This window comes from Petaurus breviceps, unplaced genomic scaffold (genome assembly GCF_028583685.1).
Source record: "Petaurus breviceps papuanus isolate PSGF00001 unplaced genomic scaffold, PetGlider_PUasm1.0 181, whole genome shotgun sequence".
In the NCBI taxonomy this organism is placed as follows: domain Eukaryota; kingdom Metazoa; phylum Chordata; class Mammalia; order Diprotodontia; family Petauridae; genus Petaurus; species Petaurus breviceps.
In genome coordinates, this window is record NW_027185784.1 from 17,190,354 (window position 1) to 17,218,285 (window position 27,932).

The 27,932-nt window shown below is 37.5% G+C and overlaps 1 protein-coding gene across 2 annotated transcripts in view; it reads left to right on the plus strand.

The window, feature by feature from the left end:
* EXOC4 (exocyst complex component 4) overlaps window positions 1-27,932 on the plus strand; it is a 1,166,755-nt gene that overhangs the window by 1,071,237 nt on the left and 67,586 nt on the right. For both annotated transcript variants that reach the window (XM_069087253.1, XM_069087254.1), the window contains 2 exons: window positions 21,415-21,556; window positions 27,319-27,497. In XM_069087253.1, coding sequence (XP_068943354.1) covers window positions 21,415-21,556; window positions 27,319-27,497 — 321 coding nt within the window. The remainder of the gene's footprint in view (window positions 1-21,414; window positions 21,557-27,318; window positions 27,498-27,932) is intronic.

Here is a 27,932-nt window from a genome sequence, read left to right on the forward strand (position 1 = left end):
CATAGTAAGTAGGAAATAAATGTTAATTATTGTTGTTGTTATAGCATCTTAGTTACAAACCTTGGAGACTAGAAGAATGATGGTGCCTTTTACAGAAATAGATAAAGGAGTGGATTTGGAGAGAGATGAATTCTGCTTTAGACATTTTAATATAAAATCTATATTTCTCTTTGTATTATTAAACCAAACTTTAAAAGCAGTGAATGCTTAATATATTCATGTTGCCTGATGATTCTTATCAAATTCACTATAAGGTAGCCATTCCTGCTGCATGTAATATTGCCCTCACTAACATAGTTTCAGAGTAATACTACTAATAGATTTTAACCAAATTCCATGTAACATGAAAACCCTTCTGTTAACAGTGTCATCCCAGCGCCCATTTTAGCATTGTTTTTGTTTTAACTGCCTGCCCCTACAGGGTTTTATAGTGTAACATATACATACATAGACATGCCCATACATACATGTATACACCATATAGGACAAGAATAAAGAGAATGGAAAAGTGACCAGAACTAAGTGTCATGGGAATTAGACATCAGTGGAATTTTATGTGGAGAACTAGAGAAACAAGACATGTGAAATGCCAAAATAATCAGAGAGGATAATCCAACAAGATGGAAGTGTTAAAGAAAAATGAAAATTTTCATTAAGGAAAAGTAGGAAGAAAGGAATCACTAAGAAAAATATTAGATTGGTAAAATATTTTAAAATCTAGATATTTTGATGAATTTAGGAACTTTATATACTTTTTTTTGGTGTGACGATCTAGGTAACATTAAAGTTTGGGGAAAATAAGATATAGGTCATCCAAAAAGGATGAATAATAAGAATACTAAGTTGAGAAGCAGTAATAAATGTGTGTATATATTTTATGAGGATGTTTCTATTATGTATTTGTACCCCTATGAAATCTTTTTAATTAAAAATCTGTTTATCTAAAAGGAGATAATATATGAGAAGATACTTTGAATCCACAGGACGGGAGGCAGTGAAAAAATCTCAGGGAAGAAAATAAATTTAAAATCCATATAGGGAATGAGTAGTAGGACCAAGAATAGAATTCAGGCTTCCTTATTCCTAATCTCTGTCCCAGTTTACAATGAAGTCTTTCTGACATAAATTTTCATTTTAAACATGATCGATTTAAGCAGGTAGCCATATTGTTCTGTTAGACCATGTTCTGATTTTTCAGTGCATTGTTTCAAAGGCTTGTGCTTGTCATTCATAGAACTACTCCCAAAATAAAGGGCTGCCTAGATGCTAAAATAACTTGTCATTTGTAGGTTCTGTTCTAGGTGAAGAAACCCCCACAGGAAAAAGCATCTGGTTCAAGAAGGACTACCTCAACCAGAGCTGTGCCATCTTTAATGGGCAGCTGAGGTAATAAATACCAGAGAGGTGAAATATAATTATTTGTATCAAAGGCCCAGACCTGACTTCCAAATTCTGCAGGTGTAGATAAGGCTTGGAGGATCTGGTAAATGAAGGAAACCTAATCATCAGTTTTAATGTGGAAGACTTGGTACATTGTAAGAAATTGATTTCTGTTTACAATACTGAAAATTAATAGTATGTCAGGGTTGTTAGGTGGGTTGTTTTTTTTTTTTTTAAACATTCCCAGTCATGTCATGAGATCCTATGCAAATCAGCCACCAGTGTGTCAAGGTCATTCTAAAAGACATACACTGTCTCTTTTTTGTTTTTTTGTTTGCTTTTTTTTTGGGGGGGGTGTAATAGGGAAGAGGGGAGTAAGAATGGAACAATAAACAAAAGCCAGGTGTCTCTACGGGTAGGTTTAAAGAAACTATTGGAAAACAAGCCACTTTTAAAGGAATTATTGCCTTTTTAAAAGTGCTAATTTCCATGTGAAATTTATGCCTTCCAGCAGAGGCAACAGAGGAGTATATCCCAGGCAGTGCTAAAGAGACAATTCATTAACTGGCTAGTGTACACACGCCATAAAGGACATTAATTCACAAAATGAAAAACTAATAGAGTGTTTAGCTGGCTCTTTATCATCAATGACAGTCCGTACTCTCTTCATCATTAGTGTTTACTGAACTGATGGGGGCTGCAGTCCGACCTTATCAAGCTCGTCTCAAATGAGTTTACATCACTTTTCAGCATGGTTGGGCATCTTTCCTCTTCTCTCTTAATTGAAATTAGCAGTCCAACTTTATCCAGAATCGAGGAGCACTTCCTCCATGTTTTTTTTACCTCATTTTCATTTTGCTTCCCTGCTAGGTCTCTAATGACAATGATAGCAACATTTCTGTAGTACTATTCTTTATAACCTGCTTTAAACATCTTCTGTTAATCCTCTTATGAACTAATTTTTGAAGGTCAGTGGGTTTTATTCCCATTTTACAGGTAGAAAAACTGAAGCACAGAGCTGAGAAGTGAGATAGTCCAGTACTGTAAAAAAGGATTAGATCTGGATTAGGATCTGGGTCTGAATGGAAGCCCTACAAGTCAGTAGCACAGTTGGGTTTTAAGCCACTTGAACCAAATAGTACTTTCCCTTAAACTAAGAAGAAATTCCACCCCATTCTTCTAGTGTTTCATCTTTTCTCCTTCAATATTTCCCACATGTACACTCTCCTTTTGAGGTTGTTGCCAAAAGCTTGACATCTCTGTGCTTTCTAGTCTTTTGTGGAACAAAAAGAATTTGCAATAATTCTTCTATTCTGAAGCATCAGCCCTAGGTATCTTTTATCTTCTCTAGCCCTACTGACTTTGCTTTATAAAATCAACTCTTAACTGTTCAAGGATTGGCATGCTATTTTCAAGGTTCTTCCTGGCCTTTCTTTCCCTCTTCACTTACTTTTTTGGCTATTTCACTACTGACTAATTGCAAGTATTATTGCCCTATTGACAAATCTAGAATATAAAAACTGTTTCCTAAAATTCAAAGTGATTTAAGTGGAACCCTATTGCCACAGTGAACATAAAGGATATTATTTACTTGGGAATCTATCATTTCTTTAAATACAGCAAGTGCTTAGTGTAGATAATCATTTTATAGAGGTTTCTGTTCATTGTTCAGTTTCTGCTTTCTTGGAATATAGGATCTTTAAGTCATGCTGAGTGGAAAAACAGCTGAAGAGCATGGTAGTTAAGAGGTCATAGCTGTATTAAATGCTGTAATAAATGCACTTATACCTAATGAACTCTCAATATTTCTACTTCTTAATTGTGATCCCTGGCTCCTCACTGGTCATCTCTATTAAGAACCCTAGGGACTTGTGAAAACACCAAATCCATGAGATTTTTATTTTAACAGAATTTGTTAAAACCAGATCGATGAAGTGCAATTTCTATAGGCTATGGTCATAAAATTTCCTTCTCTGAAAGAACTATGCATTACAGAGGAATTCATTAAAATGTGGTTTTTTATTTGAGTATCGTAAATGGACAAGTGTAAAGAAAATATTGTAACTAAAATCCTTTTTTTTTGTTCTTGCACTTCACTGGTAATTGGAAGAGGGAATGCCTCCCTCCCAAAGGGATATTTTGTCATAACAATAATAAAATAGCACTTTGAGGTTTCCTTACAACAACCCTATGAGGTAACACATAAGTAATAATAATATTTTATTAGCATAGTTATTACAGGTCAGAACCTGTTGTTATCCATTTTTAATGCATTTTAGTAGAACTTGATTGTGTCAGCCATAGTTTAGAATAAGCCATTAATATTAATAGCTATTAAATTAATAGCTGGGGGCTTGGAAATTCAATTAAGTAAACATTAATTAAATCCCTAAGACTCTGTGGCAGATACTGGGGGAGTCTTAGACAAAAAAAAAAGAAAAGTACCTGCCCTCATAGATCTTAAATACAGTCATTTGAGGAAGAGAACACCAACCATGGTGGGAAGGTGGGGAGGATGGATTAAGAAGGCTGGAGTTTAACTGAGCCTTAAATGAAGGTGAGGATTCTTGGAGAAAAAAGTGCAGTAGGAATGCCTGAATTAGGATAGTCATATCACCAGCGGGAAGATTTAAGACTTGTTGTGGAGATGGGATAACCCAACTTGACAGTGTGGATACAGCAGGTGAAGAATCAAGCATGGCAAGGGAGGTTCAGAATCTGGCTGATTTAAAGGGTTGTGATTCCCTCAGTAAAAGTAGAGAAGTCTGAAAGAGGGAAAGGTTTAGGGGAGAAAATGAGTTTTGTTCAGTATGTGTTCAATTTGAGATCAAAGCTGTAGAACTGGAAGAAACCTTTGTGATCATCTAGACTAATCCCCTCACTTTACAAATGAGGATCAGAGACAGTAAGTGACTCATCACACATCATAAAATCTGCATCAAAGCTGTTGGATTCCAGATCCAGAGCTCCTTCCTCCCTAAGGAGAGTTCAGGATGTTGATGAGATAACTGGGTGCAGATGTCCAGCAGGACATTGGAAAGGTAGGAGTGAAGATAGAGAAAGAGATAAGGGTTAGTCATATAACTTTGAGGGTCATCTTTGTAGAAACAATTATCTATCTAATAATAATCACCAAGAGAATACTCAGGGAGAGAAGAGAACATAGTATGGGGCAAAATTTTAGGGGCTTTTATATGAGATCTAGACTATCAGCTTATTTTTAGTTGTTATCCACCAGACCTTCTAACAAAGCTGGTAACTAGGAGCAAAACTGATTCGTTTAACTTTATCTTTTCCTTCTTTTATCTAACCATCTAGCAGATGGCAGGGAAGTTTGGGAGACAGATCTAGAAGATAGGGAGGTAAGGAGAGTCTGTTGGTTGGAATGCAAAATAATGAGCATTAAAATTATCTGAAGGCATTAGCAATAGAGAAATGGGAAACAATTTCCCTAAGTGGACTATCATTCTCTGAATTATAGAGTTAACACTCCTGTTAATAATTCTAGTGAAAGTTTAATGATGAGACCTTTTGACTGGAATAAAGTTGTTGGACTATCTGTGAATTTCATCTAGATTGAAGAAATCTAGATTGGTTAACTCTGTCCCCCTATAATCACAGATGAAAATTGATTCTGCTATTGATTTTATGGTTATTCATGTTTGATGTATGTATGATGTTTGCACCTAGAACAAATGTGTGATAGTAGAATTGCTTTGTTATAACACTCAGACAAATTAAAAGCCTGAACAAACCCTGTACTCTTTTTTAAGTAGTATATTTTATGCATAGTAGCACATAGTTCTCAAAGGCCTTGTGAAACATTAAAATATGTGGGATCATATGTAAAGAAACCATGTATTTATAAGGGGATATATTATAGACCAACTGGATAGATCGATGATGTAGATGATGCTTTTCCTAATATAGTTTATAGAAATGTCACAAAGGCAAGAGTGTTTCAGTTGCCCTTATGTCTTCTGAAATTCGTAGTGTTTCTCTTACATTCGTTAATTCAATCTATTTGAAGGAACAGATTTAAGAAATTAGTTATAGACGGAAACAATAAAGAGTATTATCACAGAATAGTAGTAGTACTATACTAACTGGTATATCTAATAGCCACTAAGGATGACTTCAGGTAAGTTTGAACTGAAAGGAAACAGCAACAACAAAAAAACTATTTTTCCTTCCTTTTTACTCTCTTCCTTTTTCACTTTATGAGAGACCTAGTAGTAGTAGTAGTAGTAGCAGTAGCAGTAGGAGTAGCAGTAGTAGCAGTAGCAATAGCAGCAGTAGTAGTAGTAGTAGCAGTAGCAGCAGTAGTAGTAGTAGTAGCAGTAGCAGTAGTAGTAGCAGTAGCAGTAGTAGCAGTAGTAGTAGTAGCAGTAGCAGTAGCAGTAGCAGCAGTAGCAGTATTAGGTAGTAGATGTGGTTGTCATCATGATCATCAGGTCATTGTTGTCATCATCATGACAATAATGATTCACATTTAGATTGCTCTTTATGGTTTACAGAATGCTTTCATCATCACAAATATTATTCCCATTTTACTACTGAGGAAACTGAGCCTCATAAAGGTTAAGTGACTCTCCCAAAGTCCCAAAATAGCATTGGGATTCAAACCCAAATCTTCTGAATCCAAATTCCACTATACAGAACTTAGTCCCTAACAAGCTTTATTGATAGCAGCTAGAGTGTATTCTCCCCTCTGGGATCAAAACTTTATTATTATCTTCTAGAAAGTTCAAAAAAACATGTTCCCCCCACAGTGTTAATGTCCATTATCTGTATGAACTACAAAGCCTAATTATTACTTCTTGCCCTTAGTCTTTATATGTGCTTTCTACAAGGTTTTAAGGTAGTCTTCTTGATTTTTGAGAGGTGGTGTCTTATTGTCCTGAGGAGATCTGTAGAGGTTCTTAATAGCTAGCTCTTTGAAGGTTTTATGTACCTGGGAGAGTCAGCCTCAGACATCATAACTTAAACTTAGTATCCTCTTAAAGTGTATTTACATAGGGAAAAAAAGATATTTAGATTTCGAAGTAATTCAGCCTGACATTTCAATAATCAACTAATAAATTATTCTGCCTTGTAAGAGCTCTATCTTTATCTTTAAATTGGTACAGAGGCAGATTATAAATATAATAGTTTTTAGGAAAGAGAGAATACCAAATATTAATTTATTCCACAAACTATAAGATGAGCCTGAAATGAGTGTGAGAACAGGTTTCATGGGCTATTAATAGTGACAGAAATATGGTGTCATATTATTAACCATCACAAAGCATTAATCAATATGTGAATGTCACCAGCTCATCCATTTAGCCCATCTAGGGAACATTTGACACAAGAGAGATAGACTGGAGCTATTTAGTGTTATCTTTACAGCACACCAGAGGGGTGCCTCCTCTTGTTCGCACAGATCAGAAATTCCACCAGGAAGATTACACATCTACAAATGGCATGCCGTGTGCAGGAGGGTTCATTGTCTTTCTGAAATTCCACCATGCTCATTTCCAGAGCATCTGGCCTCTCTGAACAGTTATCCAACAGAACTGTGTCTTCAGACTTGGTCTAAGGACCATTCTAGAGCTATTTCAAAAACATCTTCCAACAAAACCAGTGAGGCAAAGTCTATATCCAGAATAATTCAATATGAGAGATCAGAGAAATCCACGCTTCTATAATCCTTACTTCTATGAATGATAGGAACTTGAACCACTATCATTTAAAATCACTATGCAATTACTCATATGCAGTCTAACCCAGTCTCTTCTTTGCTTTTCAATATCACATCTTACTCATTTTCATTCTGTGGTAACTGTCCCTGTCCCACATATATGTGCTAATAGATTAATTCATTGAACTTGTCTTCTAATTTCATATTATATTTCAGTTTTATTTTTTTGTCTGTTTAGTTTTTCTTATAAAGGTTTGTAGGCTGATCCCTTTTGAGTAATCATGGATTTCATTGAGCAAGCCCTATAATGAGTTTTCATAACTCAAAATCCTCAATACCCAAATGAATCTCTGATTTTACTCATGTAAATTCCTTCCAACAGTGGAGAGCAGTGGTGTCAGATTCAAATAGAAAGAGATCCCTGAGGGCTACATATCAATTTAGAAAACCATAAATTAATATTATATCTGTTGTGTTATATTTGTATTTCTTTTGTCAAACATTTCCCAATTACGTTTTAATCTGGTTGGCACTCCATGGAACCTCAGTGAGTTTGACCCCTCTAATGGAGATCACTCACAGTCCATCTATACCTGCCCATGTTATATGACTCCTATCAATAAAAAAACAATCAACCAACATGTATTAAGCATTGTGTTGAGTCCTGAGGATAAAAAGACAACAAGAAAATAGTCCCTGACTTCATGGAGTTTACATTCTAATGGGGAGATAACTTGTTCACCTATAAGTATATACAGAATATTTACACACTGAATACAGATTTCTTTTGGAAGGATTGCAGTAGCAGCTAAGAGAATCCAGAAAGGCTGGTGCTGGAGTTAATTGAGTCTTGAAAAGAAACCAGGGAATGGCTAATCTAACTTGTTTTGCATTAATATACATATTTGTGATGGGTTTTGTTTTACTTACCCTCTTATTTTGTAGAGAATGGCAAGAAGAGGGAAAGAATTGGGAATTGAAGAAAAAGTAAAATAGTCTATAATAGAAATAAAATAGTCTAAAATATTTAAAAGGGAAAAAAAAGCAGAAACCAGAGATTTTAAGAGGTAGAGGTAAAAAGAGAGGCCATGTTTTCCAGAGAAGATAGCTGGTACAAAGGCAGAGAAATTAGATTCTATCTATAGACAGAACAGCCAATAGGCCAGGATGACTTGAATACAGAGTGCAAGAAAGAGAGCAAAATGCCTGGAGACTGAAAGAGTAAGGAAGGGCCAGGTTCTGGAAAGATTTGCATGCCCTATAGAAGAGTTTCTCTTTGACTCAGGGCAGTAGGCACTAGAACTTGTTGTGACGTGATCAACAGGAAAATCACTTTGGCAGCTGTGCAGACAGACGATTGATTAGTATGGAGAGACCCTTGATTCAGGGAGAGCAATAGGAGGTTATTGCTGTAGTTCTGGTGAATGGCGATAAAGGCCTGAACTAGAGTCATGACTGTGTGAGTAGAGAAGAGGAGACACACAGGAGAAAATATTGGGGCAAAAAGAGCAAGAAGATTTGGCGAGTGATCGACTATGTGGGGTGAAGGAGAATGGTGATCAGAGAGGATGGTACTGAGCTTGCTGATGATGATACTGGACAAGTTCCCCACAAGGAGTCTATTGAAGGCGCTGATCCCCTTCCTAGCTTCCTCTTCATATTGGAGGTATACCACTGGAACACAGGCCTTCCAAAGGTCATTCCTCACTCTTACTGCAAGACAAGGGGCTCTTCACTTGGCCTGTACTGAAAATGAATCCTGCTTATGACATTTTGTAGTTCTGTGACTCTCTATAAGAAGGATAATAATAGCTGTTTATAAAACGCTTTGAAAACTTTAAAGTAATGATGTTTGGATAAATAAGAAGGCAAAATACACAGACCTTGCTCTCAGGGAACTCACAGTCTAATGAGGGACACAACCTGCAACAGGCTCCAGACAGAATGAGTAGCTTTTATTCTATGTTCCACTTAGTTAGGTGTGTGTCTTCTTCCCTCCTGTTCCTCTTAGGCTTCTTATAGTGTCTTATCTCATCTTCATATCTCCCCCCAAAAGCCAAGCACTAAGTTATTTGTTGAATTTAATTGAATTGGTCTCTGAGTCACAGTGAATAAACTGGTCCCCAGAGGCACTAGGAGAAGTGGCCAAACTCTACAGCTAGGAGGATATTCATTAAACACATCACTGAATGGTAACTCTGCCTAAAGAAAAATCCCAAGTTATCCAGCCTTTTTAATATTGTCTCTGACCTCATCCTGACTCCCTTATTCACCTAGGAGAACCTGGTTAGGTTTTTGTTAATCTCTTAGGCTGTTCTTTGATTTGAGATTTTGAAGAAATGCAAGATATTTAGTAATAAAATTCACGAGGGATCACATTTAACGTTAAAATAGTATTTTATTAGCAAATGGCCGAAATGGGCCTGTTGATTTTTTGTTTTGCTTTATTTTCCCTCCCCCTTCTCTTCCTGACCTGGCAGCTGAATTACTACCGTATAACCACATATCATCTTAGTTGGTGATTAGACTTGTGTCAAACCCTCGAGGAGGATTGTTTAGAACAAAGGAAAATAAGTGAATCTTGCCGTGTTCCCCAAGACTGAAGGAGCTGATTCCCTGTATTGTTGGCCCGTGAGATTTAAGAGAGATGGAACTGTGATTCTTTAGAGAATTACCTGTTTTCTGCTATGTACTGTGTGCTGGCAGGCACCTAAAGCTTAATATCTTGGCAGACCTGGGACTTGCTCAGTCAGTATTAACATCAAAGAATATGTACTGAGAGCCTTAGAGTGTGTTGCATTGAGCTGTACCATGTACAGAGTATCAGTGTTGCCTCAGATTCTAGAAAAAATACTTTCCCTTGTGGGAACTTAGAAAACAGCTGTCCACTTTTACCTTCATTTTGTATTTGTTTTACTATTCAGAAAGAGGGCCTGCATGAAGCGTCTATTTTCATCACTATTTATCTCAATTTCTGGCACTTCTTTGATAATGGTGATTGATTTTCATAATCTTGGGAGTTTAGTTTGGATAATGTTGAAGGTAAATAATGATCTTGATCAATAAAATACTTGGAAACCATTGGATGAAAGATTTTATGCAGTTTTTAGGAGTATGGTAGGAATAAAAATTTAAGTTTCATCCTTGTTTTGGTAGTACCCATTGAAAAATTTACGCTTCTATTACTTGGAGATTCCTTTGTTAAGATTAATTTTTCTTTGGTGTTGGATCACTCAAAAAAGACATCTGCAGAGGAAAAACAAAATGGAAGAAGGCTACATGTACTGATTATGACATATGGTTGCCTTTGAGTTAGTCCATCACTGTGTATATGTGTTATAAATATAGCAGTAATCTAGGTATAGAACTGAATAGAAGAGAACATCACAATGTATCAAATTATGCAACTTTTGTAATAATTCCAAGCTTCTTGCTCCCACAAAGTTGTGTGTTTCTAGCACCATTATTTTTCAAGTGGTGCTGTATAATTATAATTTTCTTTGGAAAAATCAAAATTACCTTTGACCTAGGACTACTTCAAAGGAAAAGGACTAAGTCTAAGTATAATACTAATAGTGATGTGCATGCAAGAATCATCATAAGAGACATTAGCAAGGCACATAGGTGAGCAGAAAAAGAAGTAGAACAGTCAGAGGGAAAATGAAGAATAATATATAGACAGACCAATGTCTATAACCTAAATGCCTATAATATGGCTTCAAAATCAGAGGGATAGTCTTATCCAGCAGATTAGATATGATTCATATTTGGATTGGTTTGAAGCTACATGGGTAGAAGGAGCATTCACTCTAAGGAGATCATAGATCCATCAAAATACTAGGAAAATGAATAATTAATCAAATATGTATCGTGCATACCAAACATTGTGCTGAAAATGGGGAAATCAGTAAAAGGCAAAGTAAAACATGGTTCCTAACCTCTGAACCTTACAGTTCAGTTAGAGAAGTAAGATATATATGCATGAAAAGCTAATTAGCAACCTAAGCCTGTCTACCATATCATGTAGAGAGACAGAGAACTGAAAAAGACTTCAGATATGCCATAGTGAGAAGCAGCATGGTGTAGTGAATAGAAGTCAGGAGGACCTGTATCTGAGTCTCACGTCAGACACTTATTAGCAGGACACTTAACCATGTGAGCCTCAGGTTCCTCTTCTGTAAAATGGAAATAATATCTGTACTGCTGACCTGTCATAAGGCTCAAATGGCATAATGTATGTAGAGCTCTTTACAAACTTTAAATGTGAGTTGTTATTATTATCTATTCCAGCCCTCATATGTTATATGCCCCTATAAAAGCAGTGCCAATTCCTGTCTGCTATTAAGTACTCAATAAAAATTCAAAGGTAATGAGTAATAGAAGATTTCAGAGAACCAAGGAATCATTCTGGACTGGGATGATCAGAGAAGAAAGCTTTGTGTTAGCGACAGGCTTTGAGAAGGTTGACTGTGATTTGGATCAGAGGTGTGAGGCCTGCAGCACTCCTGAGTGTGCAGGAAACCAAATTAAAATGTAACTGGAAATTATTTGACAAAATAAACAAAAACACAATAGAGCATAGGTAATGTTTATGTGTGGTTTTCTAAGGCAATATGTGGCCTGCCACTTAGTGGCCCCCATTTCTTTTTGAGTTTAACATCATTGATTTAGTAGATGATCAAGAGAGAGGAGAACTTTTCAAATAGGGTAACAACATGAATAAAAGCATCAAAGCAGGGGTGATGAGTAGACCGTTTGACTGGGGGCGGGGGGAATGGTTCATATAGGGGAGTAGCCAGAGATAAAACTGGAAAGGTAGGTTAAATCTAACTTGTGGAGGGCATTGGGTGTTAAAATAAAGATATTGAGCATACCTCTCTAGGTAGAGGTCTTTGCTTAGGGTAGTAATATTATTAACCTTATGCTTTATTTAGGAAGTGCCCTGGCTTTGTTTTTCAAGATTGTTTAGAAGGGGAAAGACATCTAGGAAGTTATTTAGATGGTCTAGATAAGAGGAGATAAGAGCCTATCAAGTGATGGTGGAGAAATGGATGTAGATAAAGATCATCTGGGCAAGCTACTCCTGTGGAGAAGGAACTGGCCATCTCCACTCACTGTCAACCAGCAGCCACCCATGGGACAGGAAAGCTAGACTAGCTAAAATAGCAAGTCAGCCTGCGAGAGAGACAAGAGGCAAGTCAAAGCACCACTACCACCTTGGCCACCATTTCCCTTTAGACCTTGATTGGAGTAAACCAGGTTCCTAAACCGAAATGTCTTGAGAATAGGGATGCTTCTAGCCCAGTACCCTCAGACGTTGCCACGGGGAAACAGCTCATGAAGAGATGAGACCTGTCTTCTGCAGATGCTACAACCACAGCTACTAAAGACCAAGGAAAGAAATTCTTGCCACTGAAGTCCTTGGCCTTGTCAGTTCTATTCAACATCAAAACCCGATCATTTTAGCAGAGGAAATGACATTAGATATGCCACTTTTTGCTTTGCTGCTATGCCCTAAGCACCTTGGGACTTTATCATCTAATTTGCAGTTGAAACTGGTGGTGCAGAAGATAGAGTACCAGACCTGGAGTTGGGAAGACTCCTCTTCCTGAGTTCAAATCTTGTCTTAGACGCTTACCATCTTTGCCTCATTTTCCTCCTGTAAAATAAGCTGGATGGAGAAGGAAATGGCAAACTTTGCTAAGAAATCTCCAGATGGGGTCACGAAGAGTCAGACATGACTGAAACAATTGAACAGCAACAACAACAATCTGTGTTATCTTCCAAATTAGAATGTGAGCTCCTTGAGAGCAGGAAATGAGAACACAGGTCTTGACTCAAAGACTAGGGCCCTTTATAACACACTGCTTCTCAGTTCCTTTACCTCCAAACAACTTCTAAAGCTATAGGACCTTCAGCTGCCTGCTGGGTATTTCACCATCCTTTTAAAATATCCATGCCCAAAACAAAATTCATTATTCTTCACATTAACTCTGTTTTTGCTTACCTGTTTCTGTAAATGCTACAATTTCCCCCACTGCTCAGGCTCTGCATTTCTGAATCAACTTTGGTTCCATCTTCTCCCTCAGGGCTTTCCCTGAAAACTAACTCACTCAGTGATTCCTATTCTGGGGTTCCTTGATAAGGCAAATCCAATCAGTACTTTACACATATATCTGTTGCATATTCGATTGAGTGAATGAATGAATCAGAGGCTCCATTCAGTGAGAGAAGGAATCTATGAAGTAATAACATCTCAGGATCTGAATGTGAATTTTAAGCGCTGTCATTACATCAACTCTGACAGAAATATAAATTTTTTATGATTGGCTCTGTGATTTCATCTCCTGTTGATCAGTGTAGGAAATTCACAGTGAGGAATTTGTTCTACCCATACAAACCATCATTTCCTCTATAACTTCTCAGCTCCAGGTGTTGTCTGGAGCCCTCAGAGTCTAAGTGACATGCCCAGAGACACGAGGCCATTGTGTTTCAGAAGAGGGACTTGAACCCTGGTCTCCTTGACTCCAAGGCAGCTTCTGTATGCATTATTCCACACAACCACCATTTTTCAGAAAGGAAAACTATGATACAGAAATGTACATAATTTCTTTATGATTTGGAGCAAGGTTCACTAAGCTTTGTCCTGCTCCAGGACTTTTAGAATCCTGGCATATTATCAGCATAGGCACTCCTACAAGGTAGGCGCTCCCTTTGTGGACCCCAATTCCTCCATGCTTTGGGACTAGGCTTCTTTACCTGGGCTTCACAGACCCCCAAAGGGTCCATGGATAGATTTCATACAATACATGATCTGAGATCAGAAAAAAATAGACCTTTATTTCAATATATCTTAGTTCCTTTAAAAATATATATTTTTATTCATTTTAAAAATTATTCTGAGGAGTTCATAAGCTTCACCAGATGGCCAATGACACAATGGCCCCCTTGCCTTCTGAGACAAACCATCTCATACATTTGCATAAGTTTGCAAAATTTCATCACCTGCATTTTGGTCACTATTCTGGTGATGAGTCTTCCCCATACTTAGCAAGGCTGATCCTTACATGAAAGATATATAGTCCTTTGCCAGACTTTCCTCCAAGTCTTTCCAATTTGTCAGGACCTTCCAGAGCTTGCATTCTGATTTCCTAGCTTTAAGAAACCCAATTCATATCTGTGCCATAATGAAGCATCCAAGGAAGGCATTGATGGAGGAGAGCATGTCATAATTTTGTGAAAACCTGAAGAGGAATCATAGAATTTTAGACCTAGAATGGACTTCTGGAGAGTGACCTAATGTTCTCAGGGAGAAATTATGTGGGATTATTCTTTGGCAGCTTTCTGTCTCCTAAAAAGCTTAGATTCAATGGGTTAACCTCCATTTTCTTTCCACAACTATCTTTCCCTTTTCGGTTTTTCATTTCCACCCCAGTTGGGACCAGTACATAATATGACAAATTCAGCTAATACTGCAAATGCACAAGGACATCCTTATATGGATCGATTAAAGAAGTCACAGTGAGTTGCCATTGAAAGCAGAGCAGCTGCATCCTTGAAAACAGATGCTCTTCTGGGGCTGAATGAGCCCAATTTTGACTAATTTTAAGAACTAAACAGATTTAGGTCTTGTTAATATTTGGATGCGGAACCACCTGAGACTTCCTAATGTCCTCAACTGATTGCTTCTCCATGGCAGCTAGCATTCCAGTTTTCCTGAAAGGTGTTCTGTATTTAATGTACCATTGGGAGTGGTCAAATGATGTGGTTAATATCCGAAAGGAGAGATCCAAGTCCTTTGATTTCAGCAAGATGGACTGCATATGGGCTCATTACATGGAACTTCTCTTGGATCGGAACATTTTATAGGGATTATTACTTAGGCTCTCTGGAGTAGTCAGCAAAGTTAAGGTTGAAATTCTTAAATTGCACTTCTAATTCTGAATACAGAAGCATTCCAGGGAAACACCAGGAAGTACTACTTTGTCATTAGTCTCACCTATTTGTGGAAGACACTGGGAAGGAAGAAGTTACAAGGGCTTGAATTTTTAAATGTGTCCAGGACAGCCTGTTTTCTTCAACAAGCCCTGAGCTGTGATGAATCATTTTCAGCCTCTATGGAGTAACCCCCTTTAGAGCTATTACTGCCTTATAGGACTCCATCAAAAATTTTAATGACCTCAGGAAAAATTTCCTGAATCTTCTGGATGATGATGATGATGATAATAAACAACTCACATTTTTATAGCACTTTATGGTATTTAGTTATGTTTTCCTAATGATTTGAAGTCAGAAGACTTGGATTGAAGACCCAACTCTACTACTTAGTACCTCTGTGATCTTGAACAAGACATTTCCCCTCTATGGGCCTCAATTCCATCATTTATAAAATAAGGGAGTTCTTATCCAGGGTTTTTAACCTGAGGTGTGTGAACTTGTATTTTTTAATATTTTGATAATAATTTCAGCACATTTAGTGTCCTTTGCAAGCATAGATATTTAATTTTATGTGTTTTAAAACAGTATTCTAAGAAAGAGTCCACAGGTTTAACTATACTGCCAAAGGGATCCATAGAACAAAAAAAATTAAGAATCACTATACTAGATGCATGCTAAGAACTCTGTCAGCTCTAAATCTATAATCATAAGTAATTAGTACTTATTATCCAGATGAAGTTCACAGATGTTTAGTGATTTGCCTCAAGTTGCACAGTTAGTGTCATATTTATAACTGGAACCCAGATCTTCTGACACCAAAGCTTGTAATTTTTTTCAATTAAAAAACATTTATTTCCTCTCTGTCCCATGTCTCTCCCTCATGGAAAATATAAAAACCAGAAACAAAGCCTTTGTAACAAATATGCTTTGTCAAGCAAAACTAATTCCTACATTGTCCCTGTCCAAAAATATTTGTCTCATTCATATCTTGAGTCCATCATATCTTTGTCAGGAGGTGGGTAACATACATCATCATTGGTCCTCTGGAATCATAGTTGACTGTTGCCTCAGTCAGCTTCCTTAAATCTTTCAAAAGTTGTTTGTTTTTTCCCAGGTTGTTGTTATTGTATACATTGTTCAGCATTGTTCCCTGACTTTGCATCAGCTCATATAAGTCTTCTAAACTTTCTCTGAAACTGTCACTTTCATTCATTCTTATGGTACAACAGTATTCCATTGCATTCATATCCCATAAATTGTTCATCTATTCCCCAATTTCTGAACATCTCCTTTGTTTCTTAGTTTTTTGCCACCACAAAAAATGACTATAAATATTTTTATCCCTCTGAATCCTTTTCCTCTTTCTTTGATTTCTTTGGTTATAGAGAGGGCCTATACTTTTCTAATCACAGCTGCCCTCTCAGCTACACTAAGGGTCAGTTTTCCATCCTCTTGACTTCTTGTCCACATCTTTAAATCAGAAAGGAGATTCAGCCTGATTTATACCCCACCTTGATAAATTACACACCTGAACCCCACTAATGTTCATCATTGTGCCTACTTTAAAATAAATGAATTGGGAAGAAAAACATTGTAAGTGGTTGTGTGAACTTTAAATAAGTTGATTCTGTTTTACATAGAATAACTGTGTAGTAAAATATAAAATTCCATGCCTGGAATTCTCATCCTTCTCACTTAGTTTCCCTGGATTCTTTCAAGGATCCACTCAAATCCCACCTTCTGCAAGAAGCTTTTCTGAGTGTTCATTCTACCTTTCTGTGTACCTAGCTGTCTTTCCCATTAGAATGTGAACACCTTTGAGGACAGGGACAATTTTTTACCTTTCCTCAACCACTTTGTACCATCCTTGGCATGTTATAAAGTGCTTAATAAATGTTTGTTGTCTAATGTCACTATGTTTAAGGAACAGCTTATACTCCAATTTGACTGAAACAGATTATCTATGTGAGGGGAAATAATATGAGATAAGATCGGAAAATTTAGTTGGAGTGAGATTGTGGAAGACATTGAATGCCACCTGTTATCAGGCCTTCTCTGTGCAAAGCCTGGGAAGAGGAGGGAAATCACTTTTCTTGAAGCACTTTTCCTGCTGGAGAAATACAATTTTTCAGTGTAGCCCAGTACTTGACAAGCAGTGCCAGAAACAATCTCCAGAAGCTGAAAACCCTAGAACTTTCAGCCTCCTGTGTAAATGAGCTGTTGGAATGAACTTTTATGTATCTTGATTTAGCTAACTCCGCTGCCCAATAGTAATTATGGTTTGAGTCAAATTTCTGTAACTGAATTTCAAATTCCTCAACAAACTGACAAAAACCAAGCTTCTCCCCCACCACTAGGGAAATTAGCTGAGTTTCCAGTCTCAGCTGACGTCTCCATCCATCCCCTGAGCCTTTAACAAGGTGCTGGCACAGAATTATACAGTAGACTAGTTCCTTCTCCAGTCTAACATCCCATTCCCATCCATCTTCCTTTCTCCCACCTACACCTTCAGCTTGATCTATGTTCTTTGCAATAACTGAATATCAATTTTTCCCCTAAATCTCCAAAAACCCTTGAGTGTTTTTTTCCTTCTATAGGAAAGAGAGATAAGAACCTACCCTTCCTTATTCCTCATCCCCTCCCTAGAATATTAACATTGGAAAGAGAATACAGTGTCACACATCCAGTATCAGTTGGAAAATAATGTGACACCTATGCTGTACATACCATCTTAGTCTCCTGACACATTATAGTCAACAGTATGCACTCATAAATATATCAGCTGGATAAAAGATGCTGCATGTAGCTGCAGGGCAAAGATTTTCTATGTGCAACACTAAGTGGGCTAAATGTTACTGAGTTCCAAACCTTTGCCTACTTAGCTCCACAGTATCAACATATTGTATCTAGCCAGATCTTTTTTGCTTGGGACCTATGATTTCGTCAGTTTAGTGAATTCCAGGTGTGAAATATACATGCCTGCCCCATCTATGCAGATAAGTAATGTGTTTGCAATTTATTGTCTTAGGTAGTTGCCCGGGACACTAAGAAATTGTGCCATGATGATTACTTGAAACCCCCTCTTCCTAGCTCCAAAGCTGGCCCTCTGTCTGAGACACCTTGCTACCCAGTATATAAATATATATTTTATACATAAAATTTTATAATACTATTAACATTAGTTAATATTTCAATAGTGTTTATGTGCTAAGCACTTTACAATTATCTTATTTGATCCTCACAACACTCCTGGGAAGCAGAAGATGTTATTATTATCCTCATTTTCCATGAGGAAACTGAGACAGAGGTTAAGTGGCTTGTCTGGGCTCACATAGCTAGCAAGTGTCTGAAGTAAGACTTTAATTCAGTTCTTCCCAACTCCAGGGGTGCCCCTCTATCCATTGCACTACCTAACTCCTAGACACAGCTTTTCAAAATGCCTGCTCGTGATCTGTCTTTATATGACTTTGAACATCAGTTTCCTCATCTTCTGCATGTGAACTACCTACCGGATTGTTATGAAGAAAGCATTTCATAACCCAAACCTGTATAAATATTATTAACTATCATCTTTGTGACTGTGTGAATTTCCTAGGTCATGTTGTCCTGTATACATATATTTGTTTTGTATTTACAGAGTAGAGCTAAGGATGATAAGGTTCCAAGCTCAGTCAGCATTTGAGCTTGTTAACATAGCCCACAGAAAATATTTGGCCTACTGCTCCTTTTTCTAACCTATAGAGAGACTCACGAGTGTTCATCGTTGGTCATCGCGAGGTAGGAGATCATGTAAAGCCTGAATCTGATCATGTCACTTGCTTCCTGTTGCTCCATGTTTCCTGTTGTTCCATGCTTTCCTGTCTTAAGGATATTCTCTGTTTATCCGGTCACAACCTGACTCCAGCCCACCCATTCAGAGTTATCTCCCTTTACTCTCCCATAATCTGTATTCCTGACCAGTGGCCTACTTGGAATCCCTGCCTAGAATGTTCTCTCTTCTTACTTCTACTTCTTGTGAATCTCTTGTTACCCTGAAGGCTAAATTCTAACACTGTCTCCAACAAGGGATTTTGCCTAGTCTTCTTACCCACTATGTGCTTCCTCTACCACCACCACCCCATTTTAGTTTTTCTTTATTTTGTATTTACTTATCTGTGTGTATGCTGTTTATCCCTAATACAATGTAAGCTTCTTGAGGAAAGGGCCCTTTTATCTTTGAATCCTCAGTGCCTGGCACATAGTAGGCCCTTAGTAAGTACTGAAATTGAATTAGAGTTCAATGAAGCCCAATCCCAGTAATAGTATTGAAGAAATAGCAACTCAAAATTCAGGTCCTTCCCACCAGGGGGGTGACTCATTTACATCATCTTTGAACCTGAACAAAAATATTCTGTTAAAAGGAACATATTGAAAGAGGGAACAGAATTTTGTAAATAAAAGTCAAATATATCCTTCAGATCATTGCACAGAAACATTCTGTAAAAATGATACATGTATGTGATGTGTCTTATGTCACAAATCTTGACTGCAATCACCCTGAGCAGATTTTCGTCTGCCAGCACTGTTTCTTTCTGTATTTCCATTTGACATTTAGGAGCTAGTTAATTATTTTTGGTTGTCTCTGTTTGCCCTGTTCAGAATTTCTTTGCTCAGTACTGTCTCCCATTTAAAAAATACTTCATAAATTTCAGTGAGCCCTAAAGAGTTCATAAAGCAGCTTTCCAATCAAGCTCTGGTTTTAATGCTCAAGGTTTTTTTTTAGTAGCACACTATGCATTCACCATACATTAGAGCTAAATTAAATATATGCCTAACTAGTTTCTTTTCTGAAATACTTTCATCCCGCTTCTTACAGTTTGAACTCAGCTGCTTCTCTAGAGCTATATCTCTCTTTGTGTCAGTTTCTTTTTTTTTATTTATTTGTTTGTTTTTAGTTTCCAGCATTCAATTCTATAAGATTTTGAGTTCTAAATTTTCTGCTCCTCCTTCCCCAAGAGGGCATGCAGTCTGATATAGGCTCTACATGTATAATCATATTAAACATATATCCACATTAGTCATATTGTAAAGAAGAATTAGAACCAATGGGAGAAACCACAAGAAAGAAGAAACAAAAGAAAAGAAAGAGAGAGAAAATAGTCTGCTTCCGTCTGCATTCAGACTCCATAGTTCTTTCTCTGGATGTGGATAGTGTTTTCCATCATAAGCCTTTTGAGGTTGTCTTACATTCTTGTATTGCTGAGAAGAGTTAAGTCTATCAAAGTCGGTCATTGCATGGTGTCACTGTTACTGTGTACAATGTTCTCCTGGTTCTGCTCACTTCTGTATCAGTTTCTTTAACTTTCAGGTTGGTAGTTGATCATTTGTCTGTCACATTAAATGTTTGATGTTACTATTATTATCATTAAATTATTTACCATCATCATTATTAATAGGGACAGGAAAGATTAGAATTTCTTAGCAGGGTGTTTGTAAACTGTTTAGGGAATAAAAAAACTTTTTTAATAAAAAAAAAAAAAAGAAAATGAACTCCAGAGCTAGAAATAGGATTTATATATGTAGAGATTCTTTAATTCTCTGTGCATAATTTAATTCTCTGTGATAATGCATTGAGAAAATATCACATAACAAAGGAGTCTTGAGGTTCAGTTAAAGACCTCAAAATCTTAGTAAGCCAAGAATCTCCACTTGTTTTGATATACTATAGAATAACAAAGAGAGTGCAAATACACACATCTAGCCTCCAGTAGATACATTTAGGATGATGCAAAGGTGACCAGTGGCTAGTAATGTATGTTGTTAAATCTTGTTTCTCCTTTTACATCAACTACCTTGAACAAGGCTCAGCTTTTAACATTGCTATCACCTTTACTTTTTTCTGTATTCTCATTCTTCCTTGAGGAAGAATGTGATTATAGACTATCCTATAGTCCAGAGGCTTGCCAGCATTGTAGGGCTACAAAGACATGCTGGGTCCTTCCCCTTCCAGAGGAAGCATCCCTTTTTTTTTATCTTTGAATCCTCCATAAATAGCATATAGTAGACCCTTAATAAATGCCTATGGAATTGAAATGGAGTTCAGTGCAGGCCAGTCTCTGTAATGTCATTAAAAGAAAAACTCCCTGGGGTTCACAGTAGCAACTCACTAGATCTTGAGCATGCAGGTCTGGAGAGCCCTGACCCTAATATGGTTCTCACCAGATTTGAGCCTATTGGAACTTGCTTTACTGTCTGGTCATTTGCTAAAATAGTCATTTCTTCCTGTAGTCCCAGGGCTTCATATAGTCATATAAAGCCAAACTGGTCAAGACAATGAGGAGACATGTGAGACAAGATGCCATGTTTGTTTCTTTGTTTTTAATGTATGCACTGCGTGAAATTGCTCATATTTTTATCATTCCCTTTTCTTTCAGTGCCCTCCCCTGGTCAGGACAACCATGTGAGCATGGATCTCCCTCCAGGGTCTGAACAGATCATGCAGACGCTCAGTGAACTGGCCAGATCTTTCCAGGAGATGGCTGACCGCTGCCTGCTGGTTCTGCATTTGGAAGTCAGGTGCGGCTGAGACCAAGAGTTCTTGCCAGTTGGAACGCACTAGGAATCATATGTTACTCGCTTGTTTCTAAAGGAGCATTTTCTGAGTCCTTTTGTCTGTCTCCAAATTGTGCTTATACATATGCAAGGCAGTGTACTAAACAGTATTGGCAGTGTGCAGAATAAGACTCTCCCCTACAACACGCTTGGAAAGAGGAAACTCAGATATGAGCAAAGTTAAACTGCAATGTGAAATAACAACTCAAGAGACTCCATAAGGCTGTCCATGATTAATTATCAAGCAGGTGATGGAGGATTCCGATTTCTAAGGCATGAGATATTAATGTTGGCCAGATTAGGCCTTCTTCATGGAGGAGAAAGGATTTTAACCATGCAACATTTGAGGTCCCCAAACCAAAGGATCGTAGAATTGTAAAGTTTTAGACCTTGAGGGGTCCTTAGAGATCATCTGGGCCATCCCCATCATTTTGCAGATGAAGAAACAGAGATCCACACAAGTGAAATAATTAGTATTCAAACCCAGATTCTTTGTCTGCAAATTCACGGCCCTTTCCACCAGACTGCAATGCTTCTTCTTCTTGCTCCATTACCTTGCCCACCCACAGCCTTCCTCTCTGTTGTCTATCCATTTCCCCATTTTAGAGACTGCATTAGATCATCATGCTTAGTTGTTTGTTTGTTTTTTTCAGTCCAGATGTTGAGTTCATCAGTTTAGGGAACTTCCAGGTAGGAAAATCTATCCATGTACATCTGCAGCTGCTTTGGAACTCGAGCCTGTAAAAAGCTGCCTGGAACATTGAGAGAAGCCCAGTGGTTCACTCATCCAGCATCACAGTTAGCATATGTCAGAGGCAGCATTTAGACCCACACTTCCCTGACTCTGCAGCCATCTCAATATTTACTACACTGTACTGCCTCTTGGCCTACTTTTGTGTCCTTAATGTCTCTACCCCCTACTTTGCTTTTTTTTTTTTTTTGGTCTATCTTATCTGTAAGTATGTTAAGTGTTTCAAGATGGTGTGGCCAGTGACATAGTACTAAATTCAAATACTTTCAGCTTTTGGAATGGAGTGGCTTCTCATTGTCTCCCTAAGATGCACAATAGTGTAATCAGATATAGATGTAGAATCAGGGAGGCTTCGTGGACAAGGGGTCACCTAACTTATGTGTGGGTTCTCACTGCTAGTAACTACTTTCAGGTACTGCATGGGCAAAGGATGGGCGAACAAAAGAATACAGATTAATCTTAAATTCATCCTTTTTTCATCCTCTCCATTAGTGTGATAGAGGGGTAAAAGCAACAGAGTGGGAATCTGGAGCCAGTTCTGACTCCTACTAACTGTATGGCCACTTAACCCCCTTGGGTTCCATATCTGTAAAATGGGCAAATATTGCTACATGTGCTAACATCTACAGATTTGTGAGGAAAGTGTGTAAGCTCTAAAGTGTTAAAAACCATCTGAGTTGTTAGCATTATCAATGGCGGCAGTATGATTTGACTATTTGAGCTTTTCAGAAACAGCAACATTTCCTGTCTTAATGGTTTTCTACCGATTTGGAATTTTTTTTTCTATTAATTTGTAAGATAGCAATTAAATATATCTCCTGCTTCTATGAATAGATCAAATGGAACAAGCTCTTGAGGAAAAAATACCTAATAACTTTTTGATGTGCCAAATTGCAGATTTGCAGAGCAAAGCAAATAGAACACCAAACTAATTACTATCAGAATCCACAGAACTCAGGTTATTGATTGTGTAAGTGTGCAATATTTTTTAAAGCCAGAACCATTTTTGTCATGTAGCTAATTCCCAAGAGACATTTTAAACACATTGAGGTAGGTCATTAACTCCTCTCTATCTGTTCCTCCCCTTCATTTCTGCACATTCTGACAATAGTAATCATAACATGATACACCATTCCATCTAAGGCTTGTTTGGGATGCTGTTAGGGGAAAGGGAATTAAAGTGTAACCACATATGAATATTTTGAACTCTAAAATCTAGGAAGAGATTTCTCCCTTTCTTCATCTGTCACTGGGCAAGACACACAATGCCACTATCCCTGAGTTCTCCCTGCCCACTTTTGAGAGATCATAGGGTTTCCCAAAGGTTTAGTCGCAGTCAGAGCAAAGGGCCAAGAATCTGAAGACCTGGGTTTGTTTTGGTTCTGCTTTGCCACTAACTCATGATCATCATAGGCATGTCACTTAAATTCTCTTTGCTCCATGTTACCAGTCTTTAAAAGGGGGGCAATAATGTTGATGCTACGTAAATCAGTGATATATAATACATATTAAAGTGTGTTGAAAAGCAAAGTTGAAAGACAAAGTCAAATCATTATTATTATTTACTTGTTCTAAGAACTTGAAGAAATATGTTCTCTTTGAGAAATTCTGAGTTTCCTCTCCACTGGTATTGTTTGAAAGGAGTAAAGATGTTTTGAAGCCCATAGGTACCATGTGATTTTTCTTAATCATAAGAGACACAACTCAGGGAACCCTGCAATTGTCTTTTAACATTTGAGGGCCTATCACCTGGAAAAGGGAATTAGATTTGTTGCCATAGGACACAATCACGTCCAGTAAATGAGATTTACATAGAGACAGATTTTGGCTTGATACAATAAAAATTTTTTCATAAGCAATAACTGAAACAGTAAACTGGGCCATCCCAACAGACAGGAAACTGCCTGAGCCTAGAGCCTTTCAGCAGAAGCTGGATAATCTCATGTCAGGAATATAGAGCATCTATGCTGGGCTATGAATTGAACACACTGCTCTCTGAGATTCTGTGATGCCTAAAAGGTTCCATCAAGCAACAAGCTAAACAGAAAGAGTTTTGCAGTTTTATACTCGTGCCCTTCCATGGCTTTCAGGAGCCACTGTTGATGTTTAGACTCTATAGGGGACTGAATCTCAACTGTGAATGTCTTTTTTAAAGTAAAAATAAAAAGCATTACAAAGAACCTCAGAATGAGAGAAATAGTTCATTGTTGTTGTTTAAAATATATTGTTAAGGGGCAGCCAGGTGGCGCAGTGAGTGAGAGCGCCGGCGCCAGAATTGGGAGACCTGGGATTGGTTCTGGTCTCAGATACTCAGCACCCACGCAAAAAAAATAACTGGCCATGTAACATTGAGCAAGTTACTTAACCCCGATTGCTTAAAAAATTTTTTTAATTAATTAAATAAAATATATTGTTTTTAAAAAAGGAACTTAAAACAGAATATATTCAATGTTGATTCATTAAGGTAAGGATTTTAAAATAGAGATGTTATTATGTACAGCAAGTGTCATTAATAAGAATTTAGTGAGTAGATTTCACTGTTGTTTTGCTTCATCTCTAGAGCCTGGTGCCATATATAAAAGGTCTAATCCATTTTACGTTGTTGTGCTGAAGAAGAGAGAGCACATGCTAGTCTGTCTTCCAGGTGCATCAGTGATATCAATTTTGGCTCAGGGTTTAAAATTTAGTGTTACCACCATTACCACTATCTCTTTGAAGCCCAGATGGAAGTCTGTGGTCCAGTGGGGAAGGGTGCTAGACCTCAAGTGAGAAGACTTTGGTGCCTGGTACTTTATCAACTATGTAACTTTGGGTAAATTACTTAAACTCTCCATGGGTAAGTTTCCTCACCCATAGAAGAGAGAGTTAGACCAGATGACCTCTAGGGTCCAATCCAGATCTAAAGCTATGGTGCTAAATGGGAGAAAAAAAGATAAATTAAAGAAACCAAAGACAATATTAAGGGAGTCAGAGGTAACACTGGAGACCTGAAGAAGCCAATAAGAAATCCAAAATGGCAACAGAGGTGGAGTCAAATATTGGTCTGAGCTTAAAGTGCCAGGAAGGGAAGGCCAGAGAAACATCATCTGCTGTATGTGATATGGCCAAAACTTTGAAGACTAAAGAGCCTAATTTTAATCCTAGTCAGTGCCATAATTGTTGAAGGACATGATATGTTTTTTGTAATAGGAATTTAGAATTTTAAGAACTGAAAGTGACATTAGAGTTCATCTAATCCAACTCTTATTACTTTTTAGATAAGGAAATAAAGCCTAGAGAAATGAAGTGATGCACCCATAGAGATCATAATAATTTGGAATTATATAGTATTTTAAGGTTTACAAACTACTTTTCTTATAACAACTTTATGAGGAAACTATCACAAGTAGTATTATCTCCATTTTAAAAATTGAGATCAGAGAATAAATATGACTTAGTCATGGTCACATAGCTAGTATGTATCAGAACTAAGATTTGAATCCAGGTCTCTTGGGTTTTGAATCTTGACTCATCACTCTTTATTACACACTGCTCTGTTTGATTGAATTATAAAGGTAGTTTCAAGGGAAGAATTAGCACATTTAATGAAGTATCTAGCCCAGTTCTCGGCACATAAGTAGGTGTTTGATTAATAAATGATTCGTTGACTTTTCAGTGAATTAATTAGAAATCTGGTTTGAACTGAGAACCAAATAAAATTCATCATGGACCATTTTTTTTGAGATTCAAAAGAAGTAAATTCCATTTGGAACTTCTGTTTTCATATTGCTCAGTACTCATAAGGTAGACACAGAAGTCTAAGGAGACTGAGAGCACACCTGGCCATCATAATAAATATTTACTATGTGCCTCTCATTTACTGAATGTGTTACAAGGAACCTAGACTACATATAGGCCCTCTCCTCCAATATTAAGGGAGTCATGGATACTCCAGTGAAGTATCTCAAATTATCCTGACTTTTTACCTTTATCCAAGAAGCAGCCATAATTTTTTATATATATGTATATTTTTGAAAGGCAAATAAATAGACAGCACATGCCAGGAATTTAGAAAAACTCCAAACGCCAAAAGATTCAGTCCTGTTCCAAATAATTTTATACTAGTGGTCCTCATTATTCTTTAGCATTGTTAAAGTTCAAGCCAGAAAGCCTTAGCAAAAGTCAACAGGTTCTAATGAGTTGGAAGACCCAGTTGAAAAACATTTGACATTTTACCTGAGAAACCATAGGTCGTATTTAATCACAGGGAGGTCCCTTTTCCACAGTTTAGGGGGATAGGCAAATGACACCCTCATTATTAAAAGACATTGTAGAGGGATTAAAAATTGTTGAGGTTTCCTCCCATTTGAACTCCAGAGGAAAAATATGAACTTGCCCTTTGGGTCTGGATGCTGAGAATGTCACCTTTATCAGCCGTTTTCTTTCACCATCAGGAGGGCTTGAAGTGGGGGCAACAGCAACTGCCTGTAGTTGGTGTACTCTAAGTGTGCACTTTCCAAAAATCAACCCTCATGCTGTGCAATCAGTGGTGTTTTCAGAAAACTTTAATGCCAAAGTCATGTTGAGGTCAGCAGCAGCTTACCTATGTTAGAAAATAGCACAGGATTTTCCTTTTGAAGTTGACACTTCTTTGTGACCATATTAATGCCCTTTTACAAGACTAATCACTTGGGGACCAGCCGATACCCCAAAATACCATGTAATCTTCCTCAGGATAGGCCTTTTGCCAGGACATTCACAACTTTTCACCTGTTTGTAAAGAACTAAGTTGTGTTTTTGACCAAAAAATAAATGCTATTGGTTTGGGGGGATTTTTATTGTTAGTGTTTGTTTTGTTTTTAAGTCATACAAAATTTGTCAGGCTTCACACTTTTCAAAGTGATTGAATATTTAAAAGTAGCAAAGAAACCATATTTTCTCTAGTGAATCTGTCATTAACAACTTACCTATTTTCTCTCTTTTTTTTTTTTTTCAGAGTTCACTGTTTTCATTATCTCATCCCTCTGGCAAAGCAAGGCAATTATGCTATTGTTGCTAATGTGGAAAGTATGGATTATGACCCTCTGGTGGTTCGGCTAAATAAAGACATAAGTGGCATTGAAGAGGCCATGAGTGCCAGTCTCCAGCAGCACAAGTTCCAGTATATCTTTGAAGGTCAGATCTTTGCCCATGTGATTGGTAGGAGGAAAGATAGAATTTGTACACATTTCTATCTGCCTTAAATTTGAAGCTGTTGGGGAAAGCATTTTTTTCTTACATGTTTGGAGATACAAATTGTGTGTGTGTGTGTGAGTATGTGTGTGTGTGTGTGTGTGTGTGTGTGTGTCTAAGGTAGACCAAAGTATGGTTACCATCTGCTCCTGATTGATAAGGAGATTTAATCAAACATAGGGCAGATGGCAGTCCTGCTGCCTCCATCCCGTGTTGCTCATAAGATCTGGGTACAGGTGGGGAATGGTCTCTGACTTAATTCACACAAAATTGAAGAGAAATAAGAAGAGGGAATCCTGAAAGATTCCTCATCAATACTATCATTGGCTATAAAAACCATCTTTCCTCTGCAAATGCCATCTTTCCAGAGTGTACTTC